Source organism: Diabrotica undecimpunctata, chromosome 2, assembly GCF_040954645.1.
Source record: "Diabrotica undecimpunctata isolate CICGRU chromosome 2, icDiaUnde3, whole genome shotgun sequence".
NCBI lineage: Eukaryota > Metazoa > Arthropoda > Insecta > Coleoptera > Chrysomelidae > Diabrotica > Diabrotica undecimpunctata.
In genome coordinates this window covers 48,543,724-48,569,996 of record NC_092804.1, presented here as the reverse complement: position 1 = coordinate 48,569,996, position 26,273 = coordinate 48,543,724, and the positions used below count along the sequence as shown (strand labels likewise).

The 26,273-nt window shown below is 32.2% G+C and overlaps 1 protein-coding gene across 2 annotated transcripts in view; it reads left to right on the top strand.

The window, feature by feature from the left end:
* RhoGAP100F (Rho GTPase activating protein at 100F) overlaps positions 1–26,273 on the top strand; it is a 539,358-nt gene that overhangs the window by 341,435 nt on the left and 171,650 nt on the right. For both annotated transcript variants that reach the window (XM_072522830.1, XM_072522831.1), the window contains exons 6-7: positions 7,878–8,119; positions 17,188–17,526. In XM_072522830.1, the coding sequence (XP_072378931.1) occupies positions 7,878–8,119; positions 17,188–17,526 (581 nt within the window). The remainder of the gene's footprint in view (positions 1–7,877; positions 8,120–17,187; positions 17,527–26,273) is intronic.

Sequence of the window (26,273 nt, the reverse complement as noted above, 5' to 3'; positions counted from 1 at the left end):
TACATTGATGGAAAATACCTTAGCCATCTAAGGTTTGCAGATGACATCGTTCTGATTTCTAATAATCCTGCAAAACTACAAGAGCTTATAAGCGACTTAAATGCAGTTAGCAATGACGTTGGCCTAAAAATGAACTTGACAAAAACAAAAACCATGTACAACGAGCTAGTGGATGTCCAAGATGTAATAATAAACAACACTGCACTTGAGACAGTAGACGAATATGTATACCTGGGATAATTAATACATAAATCTGGTTCCTTACTCACAGCAATCAACAGAAGAATGAAACTGGCTTGGGCATATTTTGGTAGAAATGCAGTTATATTCAAATCGAAGATGCCAATTCACCTGAAGAAAAAAACATTCTATCAGTGTACACTACCAATCATGACATACGGCTGCGAAACTTAAACACTAAAGAAAGAGATAATATCGAAACTCAAAGGTCAATGGAGCGAGGTATAATAACGAGAGATCGAAAAGGAATAGAATCAATCAGACAAAAAACCAAGGTTACTGATGTTCTCCATAGAATTAAATCTTTAAAATGGCAGTAATCGGGACATTTAGCGAGAAGAACTGACAATAGGTGGTCCACTAGAATTACACTGTGGTATCCAAGAGGCGTCAAGAGACCAAGAAGATGTCCAAATTTAAGATGGGACTATAACATAAGGAAACAAGCCGGTACAACATGGCACAGAAAAGCGGATTTTTAGACAATCGTGAGCAGAAATAAAGAATGAATATGTCACCATTTGAAATATAAGATTTAGTTCACAAAGTTGCTTAAGGGAGGTTATTAGACAAAGTGGAGAAAGAAATAAAGGATCTTGTTACTTTATGCTTTAATAAAAATGTTTCGTATATAAATCCATACACATAGGAAAATATTTGTACATTCCGTAGTAATTAGCTGCTTTGTTTTGGATAATTTTGCAATGAAAATATGATAAGAAATAGCAAATTTGGTCCAGTATACCCGAGGAATTTAATTTTTTTCGGAGCGCTGTATCTTGAAACTGTGTTGGATTTTTTAAAGCGAGCGCGGCTGTCCCTTTTTTCGGCTAGCCCTACTTATTTTACTCTAGTACGAACGAAAAGCACTTTTTGTTTACGACAATCCTGTTTAAACAATCTTTAATAATTTGGTTTGCTAAAACTTTTGTTAAAAACTTTGTCTTTTCTTATAACAGATTGGTTAAATTTAGCCCTTAATATTGTTAATTAACATAACAGTGATTTTAAAAAAAGGCCATCTGGACGTTTTTCAAATATTATTTAACCACTTAATTTGAACTAAATTCTACGGAGGTATTGCAAATGTTTATAAGTTTAAAAAGTGTTATTTATTATTAAATCATTTTGTGTACATAAATGTAATTTTTTTTTAAACTTTTTTTTTCATAGTTTACTAGTACACGTCTTAAAGAAGAAAATAAGCCCCCGATTATTAAGATCGATTCAGTCAAATTACCGGAAAAGCTCATTTTTCAAAAAATCTTTTAAAAAAATCGAGATAAATTAAATTTCGCAAAAACTATTTAACCGATCTGGCCTATCTTTTGTACACAATTCAAATACAATCAAAATACACAAAACAAAATCAAACACAAGACTCTCAAGTTCAGGTACATTTAAACACATTTTAATTAATAATGAGAAAGTTATTCACAATATTCAAAAACAACGATTTCGTTGTTCATTTTGCAATAACTTTTTTGTTTATTATTAGACTTTAAATTAGCATATCTCATTTTGTGTATCTTTTGTTTTTCTAAAAAAGTTGCCTGGATGTTAAATCTCTATTATAGACAAGTTTTTAAGTTATGAGCAAAATAATTAGTTTGACGTTTTGATTGTGTATTTAAAAATATTTCAACTAAATTGATAAATCCCTAGATGAGAGTCTTTTTGTAATATCTCATTCCACAGATTTTAACTGTCAAATCCGTCTATATAGTTGTATCGAGTAAAAAACTAACTTAATTGGCATATTTGTAATATGTACCGCATTCGCAGACTCAAACATCAGGAAGATAGATCGCGGCATAATAATCCGGAAACCCGTATATAATAGCAGTGTGTAGTTCGTTCACGAGAGTTAGCAAAAGTCTTTATTACTTTATAAATAGTAAAAACTTTAATCATTCATTCTAAGCTTCTTTCTAAAATTTTTGTTCACTACATTTTATTGAATCTTAAATATTAATTTCCACTTTTACTTCAATATTTTTACTGTTCTAATATCTTTGTTTGTCCATATACCATTAACATACCGATCTGTAACGCGTAAAAACATTTTGAGTTTAATTTTCCGGCGAAAGGAATTGCGTGTTCAAATATGCAACACTACAATGACTTCCTCATTTGAAATCATCCTAGGCACGTCCACAAAATTTCATCACCAATGTAGAATTTACAAATATGTGCACCACAATTCTATGTTCGAGCGTGTTGAAGAGAAGCACATCGTTTTGAATTCAGATGAGGGCATATATGTAGGGAGAGGTTTAAAGTATACGGGATTTGTTACTTAATAGGTTTATGACGATAAGTTAGCTTGTATAAATGGGCAAAATATCCAAAAACAGCCCTAATAAAACAAACAAAAAGAAATTTAAAATTCAAGATAAAAAGTTTATTATTATCACTAATTAGGTAACCTCGACTTACACCTTAAATTGAAAATTAAATATATTGTAACGTTGTTCCGTGGGTTCAGAGATTAAATAAAGGGCGATGTGGTCTGACAACTCTGAAAACTTACGTAAGAACAAATAATATAATTACTAATTACATTAATAATTATCGCTTAGAATAATTCACACTCAAGCGTAGAATCGCCAATACTAATCATAGAGCCCACGGCTACTGGCTTGTACAGGGTGCCCAGAAACTCTCCTGATAAACGAAGACCAGAGATTTCTTAAATAATCTAACCCAATTTACCTAATCCTAAAATGTTTCCTAAGGGAGCTAGAGCTCTTTGAAGATGGCGCCCTGTAATTTTGGCATTTTTGTTAAATACCTCCAGAATGCTTTTATTTAAAAAAACGAAAACTGGTACGATTATTCATCCTCCAGAGTTAAATCGATTTCATTAATTGCGAATTTTTAGTACCGATCATGGGCGTCCATTTTGGGTAGGTCAACGATTATTTTAACCCATAACTTTTTTGTCTTTACATTTTAAGCATTCGCGACACTAGATTACTAACTTTTTAGGTATTCTAGTACTAAAAGGTGCTCTTACTCTACGTCGGTAGGATACACCGTTTTCTACAAAAATCGATTTGAAAATTTTTCGTAGTAAGAGTAACTTTAAGTACTAGAATACCTAAAAATTGAGTATTCTAGTATAACGAATGCTTAAAAGATAAAGACAAAAAAGTTATGCGTTAAAATAACCGTTGATCTATCCAAAGCGGAGGCCTATGACCGGTACCAGAAATTCGCAATTAATGGAATAGATTCAACTCTGGGTGAAAGTTGTATAGAGTGGTAAATAATCGTACCAGTTTTCGTTTTTATAACCAGAAGCATTCTGGAGTTATTAAGAAAAACTAATTACAAGGCACCTTCTTCAAAGAGCTGTAGCTCCCTTAGAAAGTATTTTAGGACTGGGTGAATTGGGTTAAATTGTCTTAAAATTATCAGAGAAATCTCCGGTCTTCATTTGGCAGGAGAGTGGACACCCTGTATAATGAAAATGAAAAATCATGAATGTGTTGCTTGTGTGAGTCCATTTCAAAAGGTAAAAGAAATAATAAATTAGACTTACTCACAATCAATTTAATTTAACTATCCAGACGACCGGTTTCGCTTTCTACAATATGCAAAGCATCTTCAGGTCTCGATACAAAGTTAAATAAATGCTGAAATAATAAACCCATATTAGGGTGTTGTCTAATAAAGATAAACAAAGATAGATGATATAAATTACAGTAATTATGCCAATATTACATGTCTGTGGTTTTTCAAAATATATAAAATGTTTAAGCAGACAAGGTAAGACCCACAAATTGGTAAAATAGTCTATTAAATTGTAATAAATTAATAAATGAACAAATAAATAAAACATTACTTACATGCCGGTACTCTATTAATTGATGGTTGAAAGAACATGGTTCAAACTATCCTGTATTGTTCTCCATTCAAGTGAAGATATTAGAAGAAAATGTAACTTACAGTGTATAAATGAATGGACACAAAGTAGAAAAAAAGAATGGAATAACCACATAAGCAGAATGGGGGAAACCCATGTCGTCAAAATAGCAAGAGATAAGTCACCAATCGACAGTATCGGACGACCGCGCAAGAGATGGAGTGACAACCTTTAATAGAGATATTAATCCACCAATCAACAAGCAGAATTGCTTATAAATAGGAAGAAGAAGAAAAAGAAGAATAATTTGGTAATCTCTTGCATATATGGAAAATACTAAAACATGTCTATTTTTTTCAGTATACATATACGGATAGAAGCTTTTTGTTTTTTTATTGAATTTATTCAACAAATTACGTCATCGATATTTCTCTTAAATATTAAAAATGTAATAACACATATAACATAGTTATAGCATTTAAGTTGGTCTCAAGAAAGTTTAAAACTCAAAGTATTTAATTATTCAATATACTCTTTGCTTAATTGAATACATTTATTATAGTAAACTTGCGATGCCTCAAGCCATTAAAAAAATGGCACGTGTTAGTTGGAGACATAAGTAATACTTCTTATAGCGCGTTATTAGTATCTGGGTTAATGAAATTTTATGTCTGCTTATTACTAAATTGTAAAATTTTTTTATCACCACACTAAGTTCAAAAAATCTTAATTTTCTTCTTTAAAAATTTTGTTTGTTGATTTTAGTAATTTTGAAAATTTGTTAAATATAGTCTAGAAATCAAGATTTTATTCATCATTTACATTTTTATTATTGCCTTGGATTTATGTTTAATTACTTCATTTTGATTATCATTATAATTTCATTATAATGGATTTAAAAAAAAAACAAAAAATTTCTCCTCGGCACGGAATCAATCTCCAGTCATTCAGTAAAGAAAGTAAATCCAAAGGAGTACAATTATTACAGATCATAATCAAATCAAATCATAAAAAATGGAAAAATCGCGCCACGTTTATTTATTTAACATCTTTATAAAATATGAGTTTATTTGCGGCCAAATACAAAAATTGCATACAAAAGCTGGACTCTTTAACTTTACAACGCATCTTGATTTTTGTCGATGGGACACTTACATCAAAGAATATAAAATTTTTACCTTCGAGCTGATACAAATTTTATTGAACATTGATTTCGCGCGTGTAACTGACAGTTAAAGGAAACAATATTAGAGGTTTCTACCTATTAAAACATCAACTTTTATTATAATTCCAAAACCAATTGCTTTTATATTAATTTTATAATGTAACTTATTGTGGCATATGTATTATTGAATTGTAAATAAAAACTCTTTTATTTAACTTTTTTAAATATTTTAAAGGTAGGTATATCAAGTTATACCATAACGTCAATAATAACGTCACTGCTGAAGTTTACCTCTAATTATACATTGTGTAACAAAAAAGTAGGTCATAAATTAAATCACGTATTCTGGGACCAAAAATAGTTCGATTGAACCTAACTTACCTTAGTACAAAATGTGCACATTAGAAAAGTTACAGCCCTTTGAAGTTACAAAATGAAAATCGATTTTTTCTAATATGTGGAAAACCGTTAAAGATTTTTTATTGAAAACAGACATGTGGCTTTCTCATGTCAGGATTATCTTAAAAAAAAATAACAGTGAAATTTGTACACCCCATAAAAATTGTATGGAGTTTTGTTCGCTTAAACGACTTCAAATATAATATACGTTCCAATTAAATTATTATTGTAATACCATTAGTTAAACACAATGTTTTTTAAACTTTTTTGCCTTCTAGTTCTTTTTCGATAAGCCAGTTTTTATCGAGATGCGGCTTCTTCTTTATTCTTTTTCAAAATTTCTGAGTACCTAACAAAATGTAAAATATAAATAAATTTTTCTATTATTACCAGGTCTCTATATTCTTACTTAACAATTTACAAATATGTGGTAGATTTTACTAAATGTTCAAAATTATCTCCATTTTCTTGAATACACATTCGACTCCATTTTAAAAAGGAAAATTGAATATTTTGGAAAATCATGGGCTTCTGACGAAATCGATTTGCAGCTTTCATGATTCTATTCCTTATTTGTTGTTCGTTCATGATTTGTATTGGTACGGAATATACGTACCCTTTCATAAAACCCCAGAAGCAAAAGTCAATTGGGTTAGGATCTGGGGCGCATTAGAGCTCTTTCCAATCCAACGTCTAGGATACTGATCGAAAAGACGTTCTCTTATTTCATTTTCGTAATGCGCTATCCTCTAAAAACCACATATTTGGCTTGACTGCGAGATTGACCTCGTCTATCTACTCTGGTAACACGTTTTATAGAAAGTGTAAAAAATTTTTAGCGTTTAAATTGTTTGTAAGACTGGCCCTATTAGGTTATTATCCACAATTCATGCCCAAACATGATTACCAAAATGATTAATAAAATTGACATTTTGTGTGTTTTCCGTTAAAAACCAATCGCAAAACTCCATTCTTTTAGGATAATCTTCCGCCAGTAATTCATGAACGGGTATTAAGTGATAAGGATAAAACTGCTATTCCTTGAATCTTCTCCAAATTTTTAAATTTGAGAAACATCTAATTGAGCCACTGCTACTCTTGTACTGCTTCCAAGAATTTCTTTAATTGCTTCCAAAATCTCTTTATCGTTTTTATCTACTTTTGGTTGACCGGTATTACCAACAAGGGGCTGTCTCTCGTAAAAGTCAATCAATGGAAAGATATAATCGTCTGCCTGGTGTATTTCGATTAGGATATTTTTCTGCATAACGCCTTGCAGCTGCTGCACTTGGCATTCACCTGTAGTTACCAAATTAGCAATAATGATCTAAAACTCTAATTTAGCCTGCCCAAACCTACCCAGAATTAAATACATATTTGCATTTCTGAAATCGTGTACACAATTGTAATAGAAAATTTAGTTTTTCTTAATAATCTTAAATGCACAATAATTGAAATATTAATTACTGGCAATATGTATTGTTGACGGTACTATTTAATATAGTAATCATAGCAACAAGTGTTATACAGCCGACTAGAGAATTTTTAAAACATAATAAAAAAGTAACCCCATCTCGATAAAAACTGGCTTATCGAAAAAGTACTAGGAGGCAAAATTTTTTTAAAAACATTGTGTTTAACTAATGGTACCACATTAATAATTTAATTGGAACGTATACAAACATTTGGGGGGTTTAAGGGAACAAACCCCATAAAATTTTTATTGGGTGTACAAATTTCACTGTTATTTTTTTTTAAGATATTCCTGCCATAAGAAAGCCACATGTTTATTTTCAATAAAAAAATCTTTAACGGTTTTCCATATATTGGAAAAAATCGATTTTTATTTTGTAACTTCAAAGGGCTGTAACTTTTGTTATGTGCACATTTGTACTAAGGTAAGTTAGGTTCAATCTAACTATTTTTGGTCCCAGAATACGTGATTTAATTTATAACCTACCTTTTTGTTACACCCCGTAGTCTAAAAGCCTAATTAACATTGTCCAATTATAGTTTAAAAATATTTAATACTGAAATATACTAGAAACTAAAGGTTTATTGAATACTTTATTGAATGAACCAAATCGTTTTTTGTGCTTTTAGATTTCTCTTGAATATGAATCTAATGGTTCTAGATGAATGTTTTTTTTATATAATTCAGTAAATGTATCTATTTATTAACTTCATTTTTAAAATTTTCAGGTGGGCGATGAAATTCTAGCGGTGAACCTGGTGGACGTGACTCGGATGAGTTTGGACGACGTTGTCATCATAATGTCGATTCCGCGACGTTTAGTATTGGCGACGAGGCAGCGAAAAGCGAGCAAGGGTGGCCAAAGTTCGCCGAGCGTGCAGCCCCGAGCAGAGCACAAACCCCCTCCCGTCGTCGTTATCAAAAGAGAACTAAGGGAAGACGAGACTGATGACGGAGATCTCGATCACAGGTATGGCCTTTTATTTATATGCAGATTAGATGCTAATATCTCTCCGGTTTCAAGTGTTCTTCCAAACTTAGAACTTAGAAAAAGCTTGAAACGACGAAACTTTGTCATTAAATGTTTGTGTAAACTGAAAAAGTTCTTTATTCTCTTTTTCTTAGCAAATAATATAGTTTAATAACTTTCTCGATTTATTCCACCAAACTTAAAATGGTACTTTTTGTCATATTCTTGTTTTGTAGTTCTTTTCCTTTAAACATGCACTTGAACGTTTTATATGCTACAAACATATTAGCACCTAACAGGAAAATTTTACTGTCATCATGGAATGTGGTTATCTTTTTAAAGACAATTAATATAATGTAGTATAATTGAAGTGTTCTTAAACTGTCTTTTTCCTCAACTGTATATAACAAATTAAAACCCATTGGGGTACATTGGGGTACCCGAGATGAATGTGCCCAAGCAGTGATACTGTCGGAAGAAGGTTGGAGTTATTGAAGAAGTGGTCGTCGGTTTAATGTGTCCCACACATCCGTCTCACGGGTGTTAGAAAGATTCCTCGAAACAGGGGATCATACTCGCAGACCAGGGCAAGGACGAAACCGGGTAACTACCCCTATTTAAGATCGAATTTTAAGAATTTCTGCTCTTCGACAACGTTTTCTAACACATCGAAGTCTACAAATTCAGCTTCGAGATGTGCATTCTATACAAATTAGTACTGAAACTGTTCGTCAGCGACTTAGGGAATACAACTTAACACCTAGGATTGCCGCCCGAGGTCCTCTATTAACTGCAGAGCATCGAATTGGAAGACTACATTTTGCCAGAGAACACGTTAATTGGTTAGAGGCTGACTGGGAACGAGTGCTATTAACTGATGAATCCTGATTTTGTTTGTACAATAACGACAGACGTGTTCGTGTGTTGCGACGACCCAACGAACGATATGCTCAGTGTAACTTCTCACACACCACATTTTTTGGTGGAGGATCCGTTATGGTGTGGGGTGGTATTTCTTTGACCGCATGTACGGATCTAGTGGTCATACAAAATGGAACTGTTACAGCCGAAAGGTACATATTGGAGATCCTGGAGCAATATGTAGTACCATTCGCTCCTTATATCGGTGAAAATTTCTTACTAATGCAAGATAATGCCAGACCTCACGCTGCACAGATCGTCAGAAATTATTTAGAAGAGGTAGAAATTAACACTATGGAACGGCCAGCACATAGTCCAGATTAAAATCCGATTGAAAATCTCTGGGATATTCTTGGTAGGCGATTAAGAGCGATACCGATGCAATCAAACAACTTACAGGAAGTGGGAGGTAAGGCTGATCCAGATTTCGAGAGAACTAGACCAAAATGAAATACTGCAATTAATTTTAAGTATGGGCCAACGATGTGAGGCTGTTATACGTAGTAAAGGTGGAAACACCCGTTATTAAGACTTTTTCATATTTTAGTTTACTTTTCTTATCATTATTTTTTTAGAATTTTCCGTTTTATTTTTTTTTCTCCTGTACTTCAACATTTTCCGATGATTACACAAATTGTTATAAGTACTAATAAAGTGTAGAATAAATCTGATAAAGTTTTATTTTTTATTCTTTGCCTGTTTACAAATAAAATTGATTTATTGAAGTTGTGCGTTAATTTCTTGGAGAAGTGTATAAGAATGATAATAATAATGGTGGTACAAAAAAAATTACAATTGATAAAATTAGAAAAAAAAGGATAATTGAAAATATTCTTCCTTCACTTTGTGAAGAAATTATGTTTCATGTTCGATACAATTGCTTGAAAATTGGGAATTTTTGGTATAAGAGCAATTTGAATACAGTCTTCTGCGTTTGATCGATTTTTGTTCTTCGTTTTTTGTTCATTAGAGTAGGAAAGCCCTGTTTGCACAAATATGTTGTTCCAAATGGTAACAATTTTTTAACCGCCTCTTAATGTGCAATTTTGAAAGTCTTTGCAGCTTTTGACATAAAAAATGACGACAGTCATTTGGTTTACTCTCAAACTGAATACGTGCTTCAATAATAGATCGAAGTTCAAGAATTGCTTCTGCTAAACCTGAAGGTTCTTCTGGTATCACAGCAATTTCACATTTAAGAGGATCTACAAACCATCTGACAGTACGTGTATTAAGATCTGGAAGCCAATGTGAAAACTGCTTTCTGTTTGATAATATGTCTTACAATTGTATTCTTGATGTCAGCAAAAGTAATATTTTCGCAATCTTACTGCGAATCAGTACAAATATTGCAGATACAAATCTATTTGCAATAATAGCGATGTCATCTGCATAGCGGATGTTGTTTACGCGTTCTCCATTTAAAAGGATTCCATATCCGCAATTTTCTAACGCTTTACTAAATATTTTCTCTGAATATAGGCTGAATAATATAGGTGAAAGTATACATCCTTGTCTAACGATTCGCAGAATCTGGATCGCTTCCGTCGGTTTATCTCTAAGATTTGTTTTTATTGTGGCTGATTGGTTCCAGTATAAATTTTGTATCATACGCCACTCTTTATCATCTATTTGGGCTTTTGTTAGAATATTCATCATTTTTCAGTGTTGAACTGTGTCAAATGCTTTTTGGTAGTCCACAAAGCAGGTGTAGATATCGCAAATCATATCTCTGCATCTTTGGAATAATACCTGTAGAGTAAATAGTACATCCCTCGTATCTACGCCTTTCATGAATCCAAACTGTGTGTCTTGTATTCTTTGCAGTACTAATTGTTGTTTATTTCTAATGCCTTCAGCATTACTGTTTAACCTAAACTTTGTATATTATTTATTCATACAAGTAAGTATATATTGATGAATTGCAAATAATAGTTTCTTTAGAACTTAAGAAAAAGTTTTTTCTAAAGCTCTAACAGATTTAAGTAAAAATATTTACAGTTTTTTATGTTGTTCACGTTTATAAAATAAAGTTAGCCATCGAGTTCGGTTCAGTTTAAATTAGATTTAACGTTGAGGATAAAGTTGCGACAGAAACTTGTGAATTATTGAATTTGGGGCTGAACGTCATGGGGTAAACTAACTTGTCGCATATTATATTCGTTATTATATTTACTCGTTAACGACAGCTTAGTATGCTTGAATATTTAATAGCTTGACAAATGCGCTTTGTACAATAATTTTCTGTTCTAAGGGAGTAAAGATTACCGAGAAGATTTGCAAATATACTACTACTTTGTCTTGTGGAAAAAATCCAGAAAATCGTGTTATGGTTGTTAGCTATTAATTTAGATACATGCTTTAGGATCAACAATTTCGATATTAGTGCACAAGAAAACCAAATACATACTGACTGTAGTTATAATCTGAATAGAACATACACACTCACACACAACTAGGAAAAAACCAAAAATATATATGATGTATTCTGGATATGTTATTGACTTAATAACAGTGATATTTTATTTCTATTAATTTCCTCTTTTATATTGGTAACTAGATCTTACTGCATTTTTCCAGTGAATCTGCGACGCAATTGATTTCATTTGACATAATAATTGCCGCTTCTTTGATTTTTCCATTTTTGCCATTTGTTTCTTTCAGGACTATATTTACATATTTTAACTAAACTCTTTGGTTTTTTCCAATTCGTGTTTACATATTTGAGATCTATCAAATTCTCTATTTTTTATATAAGACTTATTCTAACATTTATTGATCTTGAAGTTTCACCTAAATAAAAATGTTCGTATTCACAAGGTATTTTATAAATACAATTCTTTGCTCTTTCTTGTTCATTGTTCCTTCCTTACAAATTTAAATTACTTTAAACATTTTTAATACTTTTAATAAACACTCAAATCATCTAAATTTTATTATGTGTTAAATGTGTTACTTGTCTTTAGGTTTGATTTTTTTGTTTTAAATCACCAAATATATACCACGTGATATTGTGACTACTGTTTTGAACGAACATGCAAATTTTCGAAGACTTTTTACTCTAATTCTGTAAGTTATATGAAATATTAACTTAAATTATAATTAAGTAATAATCTTCTGAATTAGCTAAATATTGAGCACGAAAGATTTAATTCCAAAATAGTTTTTTTCCAAATAACGGACCGCATACCTGATAATCAACTACAATTATTTTTGTTTACGTTTTCAGTTTACGTTTTTATACAGTGATTTTCAGATAAAACTATCCACTTTAAATACCTTTTAAAGTTCTAATTTTTAGGAAAAGCGCAAGAACAATTAATATTTGAAGAAGAAGACATTATATCCTAGTTAAGCTTGCTGGGAAAGACATCCTCTTGTATCATCACTTAATTTTATTTTGATAACTTCCACCTTTTTTATTTGATATTTGGATTTTCCTCTTTGTACTGATTTCAAAAATGATGCTTAAAGTGATCAGTTTATAAGGAAAATAAATACAAAACGGTTGATTGAAAAAAAAATATTTTTTTAACAATTTTATTACAAACATTTAGAATAAACATTTGTCTACCAAACATTTTTACAATAATTGTTAAAAATTACTGCCATTCACTTCTATACAATGATACAATCTATTTTGAAATTATTCTCTGACATACCTTAACACGTCTGCATTTAATTGACGACATTTGTCTTCTATTTTTGGTTGTGAGTCTCCAGAGATTCTGGTTGAGTAGCATACATTATTGTTGTTAAATACTCTCATAAAAAAAGTCGAGGGGTGTTAAATCCGGTGACCTATGTTGCCAATCCATCATCTGTCCTCTTATACCTATCCAACGAGCGGAAAAAAATTCGTTTAAAAATTGTCTCACACGTAGAGCAAAGTGTGGAGGAGCTCCATCATGTTGAAATACAATCAAATCTTCGGAAATGATAGCATCATTTTCCACTGTTGTTCTAATACGATCAACCACTTGCCTAAGTAACTCAAGATACGCTGCACCATGTATGTTTCCAGTGATAAAGAAAGATCCGATAATGTGATCACCTAGGATACCACACCATACGTTTAACCTTGTGGGGAGGATGTACGAGGATGCTGTGTGTGAAATACAAGCACCATATGTTGATGACTCTCAGCCCAGTATCGACAATTCTATCTGTTCAATAAGCCATTAAATGAAAATAAACATTCATCCGCAAAGCAAAGATTGCTTAACAATTGTAAATTGTTAATGATGCATTGTGTCATTAATTCGCAAAATTCGAGAAGACAATCCAAATCTTCTTTATTTAACACTTGTACCAATTTAGCTTTGTATAAATCGAACTTAAATTTATGGAGAATTCAGAAGACTGTAGAAGGTGAAACACTGATTGCTCTGCTTATTGTTGACAGTGACTGTGATTACTCAGCCCCTAAGTTAACTTGCTCTAAAACGGCTACTTGGATTGCTTCGTTATTTACGAATCCCTGTCGATTTCTTTGAAAGAATTTAGATTCTTTCTTTTAAAATGTAATGGCGCTACAACCCTTTGTGAGTCTTGGCCTGCTTAACAATGTTCTTCCATTCTGCATCTTTTACGGGGCCTTCTTCTTGTTCTGTTTCCTTGGGGCTTCCATCTCTGGACTACTTTTACAGCTCGATTATCTGGCATTCTTTCTAGGTGACCAAGCCAGTTTAGTCTTTGTGACTTAAAAAATCTTAGAATATCTGCGCTCTGCATTAGTTCATCCAGCTCGTGGTTCATTTTAATTCTCCACGAACCATCACTGCATTGTGTTGGTCCAAATATCTTCCACTGGTTGTGAGGGTCCACGTTTTACATCCATATGTGACCACTGGTCTAATTACTGTTGTATAGATTCTAAGGTTATACTCACGATTCAGTAACTTACTTTTCATTAAGTCTTCGTATGCATAAAAGCACTTATTACCGCTAAGAATCCGTGCTTGTATTTCTTGACTGTTGTTGTTGTTGTCATTTATTATTGAGCCTAGCTAGGGAAAAGTGGAGGCATATTTGTAGCTGTGGTTGTCTACCTTTAGATTCTCATATTCATTCAATTTTGTTCACTTCATATATTTTGTTTTGCTTTCATTTATATATAGACCAAATGTAGATGCATTTTTCGCTTAATACCCTTTTGTTGCGGCTTATTATGGCAACATCATCCGCATATGCGCATATTTGCATTGATCTTGTATTAATACCTAAGTACATACTAAAGTAGATATTTTTCCACGAGTGGGATGAGGCAGAGCAAACACTCAACATAGATTGCAAAGTTATAACTAGTGTACAGGTGGTTCGAAAACTGAAGAAAGGTTGTAACGAAAATCAGCTCAGGTGGTTAAAAATAGAAGACCAGGTGGTAAAAAGCTGATCGTCTACAAAGTCCCTACTAAGGCCTGTTGCTCAATTAGGAAGCTTTACGGTGGTGGATAAAGATATAATGCAAAACTATTACATAAAGATATTTATCTATAGACAAAAAAGTTATATCGTCAATAAGATAAATTATCTAAATAAAATAGTCTCAAAAAATGTATTTTTTAATCAAAAAATAAAAATATATAAACTGACAAATATCGTTTATAAACTAATAGCTAAAGCACGTTGCGATCTTTAAATAACTTGAAATACAACTTAAAACGCAAATTAATTTAATTAGTTCTTAAAATTTCGCGCCACAAAAAATGATATATAAAAGGTATGAGACTGCAACTGGAACCGAATAGAAATGCCTTAATTTCGTTTATCTTAAAAATTAAGCTACAAAAAATAGAAATGTTCCTAATTCTATTTTTATTATAAATGAATAAAGATAATTCAAAACAAAAATTATACTCCTTAAAAAAGGTCTAAAAAGTAAAATTAATTAACTGCAAAGAAGCACATATTGTTAAGATAGTTTATGGTACTCACTTTAAATGTTTGTTCGTTGACTTCTGCGTGACTCCGTAAGCAGAAGCCAAAGGAAGAAACAGGTAGATACGTAGATGAATCAAAAAAGAGGATAGGGGTTTAATACCTTCAAATCCCTTCATATCTCTTCGGCAGAAATCAGATGTTAGAACAGACAGCAAAAAAAGTTGACAGCCGTTATCGGTTCCGGGTAAGAACCCTATATGAAAATAAGAAAAATACTTCTTTATACGGAATGTACATAGATAGACAAAGAATTAATATTACCGCATGTTTTGCGTTCACTACAACAAAATCACTAATAATTAAATCGACGTCAGAGGTCATTTAGATGACAAACTAGGAACTACTGAAATCGAGTCGTATTTTTGGACCAAACCAAAGACGCTCTTAATGGATGCTTAAAGAAAGAATGTACAGCTATGTTCATAATTTCAGTTGGTTTTGTGAGAAAATGCTAACACTTCCAACTTAATTACGCTCAGAACTAATATATTAAGAAAAGGGGAACTCAAGTACTACAAGTTTAAGGACGACGTGGTTTGGTACAATTTCTTTAAAATTTTAAATTATAAAAATCGACATTCCACAAGGTCAAGTAAACTTAAAAGCGGATTAATATATACACCAATAGCCCAGCAGCCATTATAAGCCCTAAGGTGTACTCAAGCTTGGTAAGAATGTCGAGTGGAATTCGAATGATGTATATAATAGTGTTACACAAGTATGGGTTCCAGATCACCAGAATCTCTCTTCAATCCTGACCACCCCCGGATAAAATGTAGTAGTCATCGTGATGTCGTGTATTGTCGGTCTCAAAGGTCTCTGTCTGTTGTCATTTTTTTTGACTCATGCATATATCTTTTGCATATGTCTGTAATTTGATCGATATATCTTGTTGGGGAACTTCCTCGCGATTTTCGACCTTTCAGATATTCTCTTTTTGCTCTCATAACATTTTAAAGTATTTTAATTATTGGAGATTAAATTGCTGGATAGCCGTTTGCTGACTTTGAGCTCACTTAGAATTGACTTATTTGTCCTGTGGTCGGTCCACCGAATTCGTAATATAATTCTTCAACAGAACATTTAAGTATCGTCTTTCTTCTTTCCGCATCTGTAGAGTTCAAGATTCACATCCGTATGTCACTATTGGAATTATTAAGCAGTTGATCAACCTTATTTTAAAATTCGTGAAATTTGAGAGGCCTTCCATATTTTGGCCATCTTTTCTACAACGACTTTTGCTAGATCACATCTACGTTTTATTTCTTCCTGTAGTGATCCTGTGTTTGTTATCAATGTTCCCAGATATAAATATAAGATCACAAACTTAAACCAGTCAATCGTGGTTATTTGTGGATGATTGTTATGTAGTATATTCACTATCATGATCTTTGTCTTTTATATGTTTAACTGCAGATCAAATATTTGACTTTCGTTTTTAACCAATCGTATGAGATCTATTAAATATTATGAACTATTTGCAAGAAAGGAGTGTGTCATTTGTAAAATGTAGGTTGTTAATTTTTTGGCCATTTGTTGATCAGACACGTCAATAAAAGAGCTGATAAACTTGCCAGAAGGGCATTGTATACAAAATATTTCGGTCAGTAACTGGCCGTGGTAGTGCCAAATGGTATCGTCCGCGACCGCAAATAAGCATTGTCTGTGACCAGGAAAAGCCTGGATCCGAAGACAACATAACCATCACTGGAAAAATCTCTAGGTCAAGTACATGTCAAAATGTATAGTATATGGACATGTTCTTATACGGCTAAAGTATCACGGAAAATCAGCAGAAATCAGCTCAGAGCCACTACAGACTTTTATAGTGGACGTGCGCCAATCAAGAGACACCTACATACAATGGAACTCTTTCGTGGAAACATACAGACTCTGTAACAGAGAATCTAAAATAATCACCAATATCTTGCATGACTGCGAAGCATTACATCGCAGAGGTCAAACACTTTTGGAAAACTAACGAATAACTTTAAAACAATATGGTACTAACCGGCTAGACCAATACAAGCTAGTACAGTATGCCAGAAACCTGGAGTAGGTATCATAAGTGAATGGAAGATGCACAATAAGCCAACTACCTATACAAGTAACTACTATGAAGATTTTTAATGCTTTTATTTATAATTACTAACAAATAATGAATAACATATCATTGTATCCTTATACTTTTATTTTGTTTATAGGGAAACGATTCGACAGAGACACACGGGAGACGGCCGAGAGATGTCCGAATCGAGATCCAGGCTAGGCTTGGGATTGTCTTCTTTGGATTCGCGTCACTCTGGACAACAATCTGTTGATTCTAACGGGTTGGACTTATACTACAATAGCCGACCGCCCGATGCTAACTGGGGCTATCAGCCCCCTCCACCGGTCATTACCGAACAACCAAAGTCCAGTATGCAGCACTTCCAGCCGTACGAACGAAATTATCCCAATACGCTAGAGAGTCTCGCTGAAAAGGTACATTCGTTCGGGATGAGCAGAAGAATGTCCGCTGGGGGACAACCTCTTGGAACTAGGTAGGTGTGCTTTTGAGTAACAAAATATCGTTTTTAATACTTGTTTAATACAGGATTGCATGTTAATGCTGACGAATCATGCAATTAATTTAAGTTATAGAAATTAATCTAAAAATATCTATAAACTTGATTATTTAAATTAAAATGCCTCGACTTATTACGGTTATTGACATTAGAACAATATAAAATTGCCGTATACGTGTCGTCAAAATCAAAGATTTAGGTTACACTAAAAACTTATTTGAATAAAGAAAAATCTCGACAAAATAATTCAATTTTTCAAATAACTTAAATTAAGAAACAAATTGTTAAGTACTTTCTTTAAAATGTAATGCTAAACGTCTTTGGAATGGAAAACAGACTCGTTTAAAGAATTAAAGGAGGAAGGACCACCAGCACAAGGGCTGGAATGAAAAACAGATTAAACACTAACTTATATTTATTGCTAAGATTAAATAGAAATTTCTGTTAGCCGTCCAAAAACACTGTGATATGGGATACTTCACTACACTTTTCACTGACGCTATTTTCACTATTATATATAATTACAAGTAGAGTTTCTTAGCGGAATGTCGTTTCTATGTTTAAAGCGAACTACTGGCAACACTGCTGGTTTGAATAGATTAACTGTTTATATGAAAACTATAACTGCGGTTTTAGAAAACACTGGTTACTATAAATGATTGGCTTGATAATTTTTATGAATATTGCGATGCGAGTATAACTACTTAGTTACAAATACCTATGATATATTAATAAGCTAAGAGAGTATTTGCGAGCTATATATAGCGAGTTTAGCTTACGGTATTTTGCGACCGACTTTTGTAATAGCTTGTTCTGAACTGGTTGATAATATCCAAATTATGTAGGCAGGTAGCGCAGGGCTCCTGCCCCTAAAAGTACCGTTAAATATCTTTCTTTATTCCTTCTAAGAATTTCAATATCGTCATGGTTAAAAATTAATATCAAGTGGAATGGAATTTCAGCAGTCTTGACAAGATCCCACTATATAATCATAACGTATCTTCATAACGTACTTGATCAAACTCACATTTTACGTACATTTAACTAAAATACATTAATAATAGGTTGCCAGTCAAAAAATGGCCGTATATATTTTTAATTCAATTAATAATAATTAATTTTTTCAAAGAGTTAAATAAAGACTTTCATTTACAAAATATTTTAAAAAGGAATTCTTTTTCTTTATATCATATTATAGTTATTACGTCCAAAACAGTAATGATTAATATAATAATGAATTTTTAAATTAAATATGCATCAGATTACTATCGAACCCAACAAATAAATTGCAATTTAAATAATCTAAAAACTTTTTAAAAAAATATGAATATCTTCGAGACTTTTTTACAATGTAAGGCATTTCATCAAAATTTGACATTAAATGTTGTAGAAGGCAGTTCAATTTCTTTTTAATCATTCTACCCATGTTTTTCTAGAACTGGAGTCGTCAGTTTTTGAATGTGTACAAGGCTTTTTCTTACGTCATCTATTAATTTCAACTGCTGTTCGTAATTAATAGCCTTCCAAAAGAACAAAGCAACGAAAACATTCTTTCTAATGGGTCGCCAAGCACTCTGCACTTCTCTCTTGCAGTCATAATCTTAACAATGCATTCTCTGCCAGAGAATTTCAGTTATTAGGTGAAATTTAGTTAAAATGGGAGCGCAAATTTATGGCTTAACATATTCAATATATATGTGTATAAATATATACATATACATATTATATCTGCACTCTATATATAAATATATATTATGACATATATTATTATGATTTGCAAATTTTTACCTTTTATATGTTTAATTGATTTAATATGCCTTAGGGTTAATTTTACAAAAAACAAATAAATTAATTTTAATTAAAATTTGTTCTCAGGGCTTCTTTTATCGTTAATTATAATAAGTGGCTTCAAAGTATTCTTTAAGCTGTTGCCTTTGAGGAAAGGATGGACAGTAATGTCATATATTAATCAAAATCATACATCATATGCGCCAATCCCTATAATTAACACCTTAAACGCCACAATGCATATTAAAAAAAAAGAGTTATGTGGGCCAAACAATTAAATACATTTACAGTATTAGTTTATGCATTTTAAATAGTTATACTTTAGTTTAAGTACAAAATGTTACATTTTGTACACACTTGCTTCTCGTATAAGGCAAGAATAAACCTTCGTAACTTGTTTATTTTATACGTTACATTCGCTAGACAAATGCATTTCGTGTTAGTTATTAGTTGGTTGTCGATAGGCGAGGTTGTAGTGTGTATTATCAGTTTCAATATTATGTCATATTAAATGGAGCAAAAGCGTTTGCAAAACCTAGTGGAAGAGTTTTTTTCAGATGAGGAGAGTGATGACACTGTTCGTGATAAAAATTTTTAATTGGGTAGTTATGACGAAATAAGTAGTTCTTCGTCAAATCAAGGTGTTTCGGAGAGCAAGAGACAAAAAATGCAAGATAATTTACAAGATTTACCCTCAACATTGCAAAACTTAAAAACAGTAGACGATACCATTGACAATGTTATTTCCGAATATCGACTGCCAGATGATGAAAACTCTTCAGAAGACGAAGACATTGTGATTGATCATAACTAGCTCTTGTTATGGAACATGGCAGATGGTCAGAACTTAACAAACATTACATTTAGTGTTCAAGACTCGGGTATTAAAGCGGAATTTTTTGAGATGTATGATAAAACTCCCCTTGACTTTTTTCAACTATTTGTGAATGACGACATTATTGATTGGATTGTGCAAGAAACTAATGGATATGCACATCAAAAGATGAATATAGGTGGTCACGGTCCAAAAGCTAGAAATCATAAGTGGGTAGATACAAATACCGAAAAAATAAGGACATTTTTGGTCAGTCTTGTCTGGAGGGGATTGCAAAGATTGCCAAAATTGTGTTCATATTGGTCAAAAAATACATTATACGAAAGCAAAGTAAAGTGTCTTATGTCGCGTAATCGGTTTGAATTATTACTTGCCAATTTACATTTTATTGACAATAAAAATATTGATAAAGAACTTCTACTGTATAAACTATCACCCCTATTGGAGAAATCGGTATCAAATTTTCAGAGTGGTAGTGTAGGGGGAAGAACTCTGCATTGATGAAACTGTAGTTCCCTTTAGGGGCCGACTGTCATTTCGGCAGTATATTAAAAACAAGAGACATAAATTTGGGGTGAAGATATACAAACTCTGTTTGGATGGAAGTTATACTAATGATCTACAAATTTATTGTGGTAATAATAAAATTAAAAATATGTCAGTTTCGGATAGTGTTGTGTTTAGTTTAGCTAAAAACTTATTAAATGTTGGACGTACTATATACACAGATAATTTTTATACTAGCGTTTCATTAGCACATAGGTTGCTAAAAAAAATACAAATTTTTTTGGGAACTTTGAGGCAAAACAGGAAACAATCCTAAAGAAGTGACAGGTGCAAAATTAAAGAATAGGGAGATTATTGGAATGGAAAGTAACACACGTGTAGTAGTAACTAAGTGGAAGGACAAACACGAAGTGCTTGTCCGAGTACAAAGCATATTGCTGAAATGGTAGATGTCCATCAAAGGGGAGGTATTGTTGAGAAGCCAGTTTCTGTTGTTGACTACAATAAGAGCAAAGGATTTATAGATATATCCGACCAACTAAATTCTTACTTTACAGCATTACGAAAATCAGTAAAATGGTATCGTAAAATAGAAATTAAGCTCCTTCTAGGGTCAGCTATTGTCAACGCCTATATAATTTACTAAAAAGTAACCGACAGTAACGTGTCCATCACATCTTTCAAGGAAGAATTGGTTTGTCAACTGGTAGATTTCACTAGACTAACTAATCCAGAGCAACGTATGCCACATGCTCGTGAAGGTCACCATATGGAGGAAATGCAAAGTTCGGCCAGAAGAAGATGTGTCACATGTACGCAAAAAATTCAGCAGATAATGGTAGAAAATTTGCACATACTAAAACTCCCTTTTCTCGTTTCAGGTGCATTCAGTGCAATAAATTTTATTGTATCACATGTTTTTGCGAGGTCATGTAATCTATAGACAATTGTATATGCGCAAATATTATTTTTTTCATTTATTTCTTAACTAGAAACATGTATTGCTAATTTTTAAGAAACATTTACTGATCTTTTGCATTAAAAATAGTTGTTTACGTTATATATAAATAAAAATTAGTTTCAAGCTACATAATAACATATTGTTTTATTGCCAGACACTAGTATCCTAAAAATACAGGCTAAATATATAAAAGAGTTCACCAAGCCACTGTATTCCAAATAAATGAATCGGTACTGTGAAGCACGGATGTACCACGTAGCCTGAAATACACTAAAGGTATGAGATGCAAAGGTGCTTCTCATGGCATCCGTAAGTTCAGTGACTGAGATGCACACTTGCTTCTCATTGCGTCTAACGTGTTAAAATTACAAATTCAATAAAATTCCTATACAAATTATTAATAATTGTTTGACTTGTATTCAAATTAAAGAACTCTTCTCTGTGTTTTCCTTTTTAAATGGAAAAGAATTTTCTTTTAAGAAATATTACTTCTTTTAATTTCTTTATATTTGAATTAAAAGATTATATTTATTGTAAAATAAAATCACTGAATAAAATATTAAAAAACTTAAAAAGTTAATTATGATCTAGTTATGATCGTGGTTGAAAGTCTTTGTTGATTATATGGCAAACTAACCTTTTATTTCCAAGAATTCTTTACTGGTTCCTTTTGTTCTTACGACTGTGATCTGCTCACCTTTTGCTCGTATTCACAGTTGCTCTATACACGCCTGCTATCTCAACGTTTGTTTGTTTGTCAACGTCTCTCGCGCATACTATCGCCGCAACAGTCTTTCCAAAAGCTCCTGGACCAAACTCCTACCTGACATGAACCCAATTTCTTTTTAGTCGAAAGGATTTTCACTTAATCGACTAGTACCAAATATACTTCACACCTTATTTTGTTTATTACAGGATGTATTTTTGTTGTCCACTGCTACCATTCCTTGGGGCTCGTTCCATAGACACAAAACACCTTTCGCAATGATTATTTGTCGAGAACTCTGCTAACTTTCACTGCAGCATATGGTGATACATATCTTCCTTTTTCCTAACAACATGACTTCCTTCACTCCAATCCCTCCTTCTCCTTTTCACCAATCAGAAACACACATCCTACATACCACGCCATCCTTTTTGACCAATCAAATGCTGTGACTTGTTAAACACCAGCTCAATGCTATTATGATATCACATAACCTTGATATTTCCAAATTTTACATAAATAAGATATTTTCTTTGTTTCTAAGTTTCTAGAGATAATACAGCGAATACTACTTCGGTTATTGTATACTTATCCCTGACCACAAAACTTTTTAATTCTTTGTCCAATTTCTTTGTAAACATTCAATTGGCTGCAATTCTGTACCAGATGGACAACTTTATGACGGGACTTTTCCACCAATCTTCATTTAATCTTCCCATTGTGTTGGAGATTTTCTTTTTGACATACAAATATAGATACCTCTATTTAGTAGTACTAGTTTGTTGTAAGTTTCATTTACTTTCTAAAATACTCTGCCTTAAAGGACCATCTGTAGATAATAAAGTGTAAAGTCTAGCATTTCTGCGATCTTGCTCTTCAGGATCATCACAAATTAGCATGTAACTCCATGTAACTATTGCTCAGAAGTAAAAGATCCATGAAAATCTAAAATAATGAAATATTATTCAAATTAAGAATTTATGACTTTTTTTTATAAAATAAGGAACATTTTAGGAATGAAATTATAAGAGTTTTAAAAATGCAATGATAAGGGTTAAGAGTTTTAATGATTTTAAAATATATATAGTATATAAATATAAGATTAATTTTGGTTAAGATTTAAAGGTAATTCAACTACAAAAACAAAATGTACAAAATAGTATCGAGTTTGTATTTACTAAAAAAGTTTGGTATAATTTGATGCTGTTCTTACTTGGAGCTTGTAAAAATAAACTCCTAATCCTCAGAATGTTTAATAGCCATTTGTCCAACTTTAACTTTAACCTTATATTATAAAATTGCTATCTTTGGGCTATTAAAATTAATCGTTTATGAGAAGGCCTCTATTGTTATCATATAATCGTACAAATATCTATTCTCCTATTTGATTTGCCTACTTTCTACTAAATTATAAAAGCCATTACTCATTCAAATATTTTAATCTTATAAATCTAACATTCCTATTTATAGTGTGAAACGACTATACCGGTCGTTGAATTTAATTTTTTTTTTAATTTTAATAAATTTAAACCATAACAATATATTTAAAAGGTTTCCACGGTTAGTACAATTAAACCTAGAGCTAAGATTAATAATATTACAGAAATTAATATTAAACTCAGCAATCTTCCGGGTTGAACCGCGCCGATTATCACTGCGCCGAGCTTTCTGGCAGTAGGGTTTTGATTGACGGGTGGAGCGGACGGTACATTCTTTAAGAGAGGTCTCCAAGTTGAAGGTAACCGAATGTCGTCCTCTCTTTTATTAAGACAATTTTTTTAATTTATATTTCTTCTCGGATAATTCTTGGTTTATAGAAGCGGATAGGGGCTATGGTTCTGGAGTTTTCAAAATCAATTTTGTGACCTCTATCAAAATGGTATTGACCTAGAGCTGAAATTGAGTTAGAATTGCGAACAGAAATGGAATGTTCTTGAATCCTATTTTGTATTCTACGATTTGTTTGGCCTATATAGGATCGGAGGCAGTCTGCCCAAGGAATTTCATAAACTTCGTGTTGTTCATTTGGAATGTTGCCTTTGATTGAACGGACAAGAGATAAAAGTTTTTGTTGGGGGGTAGATATTTTCTTCCTTCCTCTTGATATTAGAATTTTCTCGATTTTGTCAGTGACACCTTTGATGTAAGAAAGAAAAGCTTTCGTATGTTAAGGATCTTAGTCTTCGGGTTGAGACTGAGTGGGAGATTAATGTCTATGGAGGCTCCTATTAATATGATTTTATCGAAAACCGTTTTAGATAAGAAGTTGTTTTAAACTAGAGACCTCAGTGGGTCTACTTGCATCATCGCAAAGGCGTATTGATTTAGATATAAGCTTATTAATAACTAAATTAATTTATGAAGGGGTATGATGAGAGTTGGCATGCAAGTAACGATAGGTTATATGTATATATATATATATACGTGTATGAAAACTACCAAGTTCTCAGGAAGATTTATTTATGTCCTCGACACACATTTTTTACAACTCTTACGTGACGAAAAATAGGAAAAAAAATAGAAAAATGCTAAATAGAAAATAATAAACAAACATTGAGTTATCTAAATATTGATTGCCTCCGTCCATGCCGATAAAAGCCTTTTGTTTTCTTCAAATTTCACCAACGTGATTGTTGAAAATTCCCCGTTGTCCAAAATATTTCGTTTGTTCTTGGGAATAAATTCGACGAGTCGATAAATTACGAAACGATTTTAACTTGAATGCACCATGAGCCCTTCCTTCTTCGAGCACTCGTTAGCGTTTTGTTTTGTTTTAAACACTCGAATTATTTGCTTTAGCGATTAGGAGCCCTTTAAAGGTATTGTTCAAAAATAAAGTTGACTGCTTAAATTTTTCATGTTTTACTGTAAAATAGGAAATTTTAAATCATTTATTTTAACCTTAGATATAAGGTATTAAGAAATAATTAACTAGGCTCATTCTTCAAACTAGAATTGTATAACCATTTTACAAAGTGGTCACTTTAATTGGACTAATTTTAGTTTATATTAAAACTTGCATTAATAATAAATAATAACTTTTTTTGAAAAATTCCTGAGATACATCGCTTTTTATTTAAATTCGATCACATTTTATGACTTTGTATTTTTGATCCTTTAGGGCAGCGTTTCACAAACTCTGAGCTACAAAGATGTAGGTGTTTGTCCTTACACCTTTGTCCTGATGGCTTTGTTTCACGCACCAGTAATAGGTCGCTGGTTTTTTCCCTTGGGGAACAAGGTTTTTCCTTAGGGAAATAGGTTCACTTTATATATATTTCTTTGAAGGACCACCCAGAAAACTGGGAAAAATGAAGATTCGAAAAGAACGTTTGAACAAATATATTTAAACAAATACAATGTATTTTAAACGCCGATAACTTGCATATGATACACACTTGTCGGTGATACAATATTGACACGAACTTAATAATATACCGACTGGTTTAAAACACTAATATGCCGCTGGGGCGAGTAGAGCCTGACGCTCCTTCAGTGCTGGAATTTGAACTGATACTGGTGTCCACTCTCTCCCCTCAATAACAAACATTCCGAAATCTCCCCCCTAACCCCTCGACGTATTAAAAGATATGTTTATTTTTCAAATACCTTTAACTTTCAAATCATTGATAAAAACTACCTGATAAGGGTATTTGTCTCAACTTGCGGAATTTTGGAATGCGTCAGAGGGTAATTTCGAAAATACTAATCCTTTCATTGTTACGATTCTATGAAGGTTTTAGAAACTTGTGTAGAAAGTTGTTTAAATGCAAGATAACGGCGCTTTACAGATTATTAGTTAGTACAAAGAAATTTTATATATCTAAACTAATATACAGTATGATACAAAAATAAACTAAATAATATGATACAAAAATAGACTAAAAATATTAAGTATTGTTGTTACGCAACATAGTCCCCCCGTT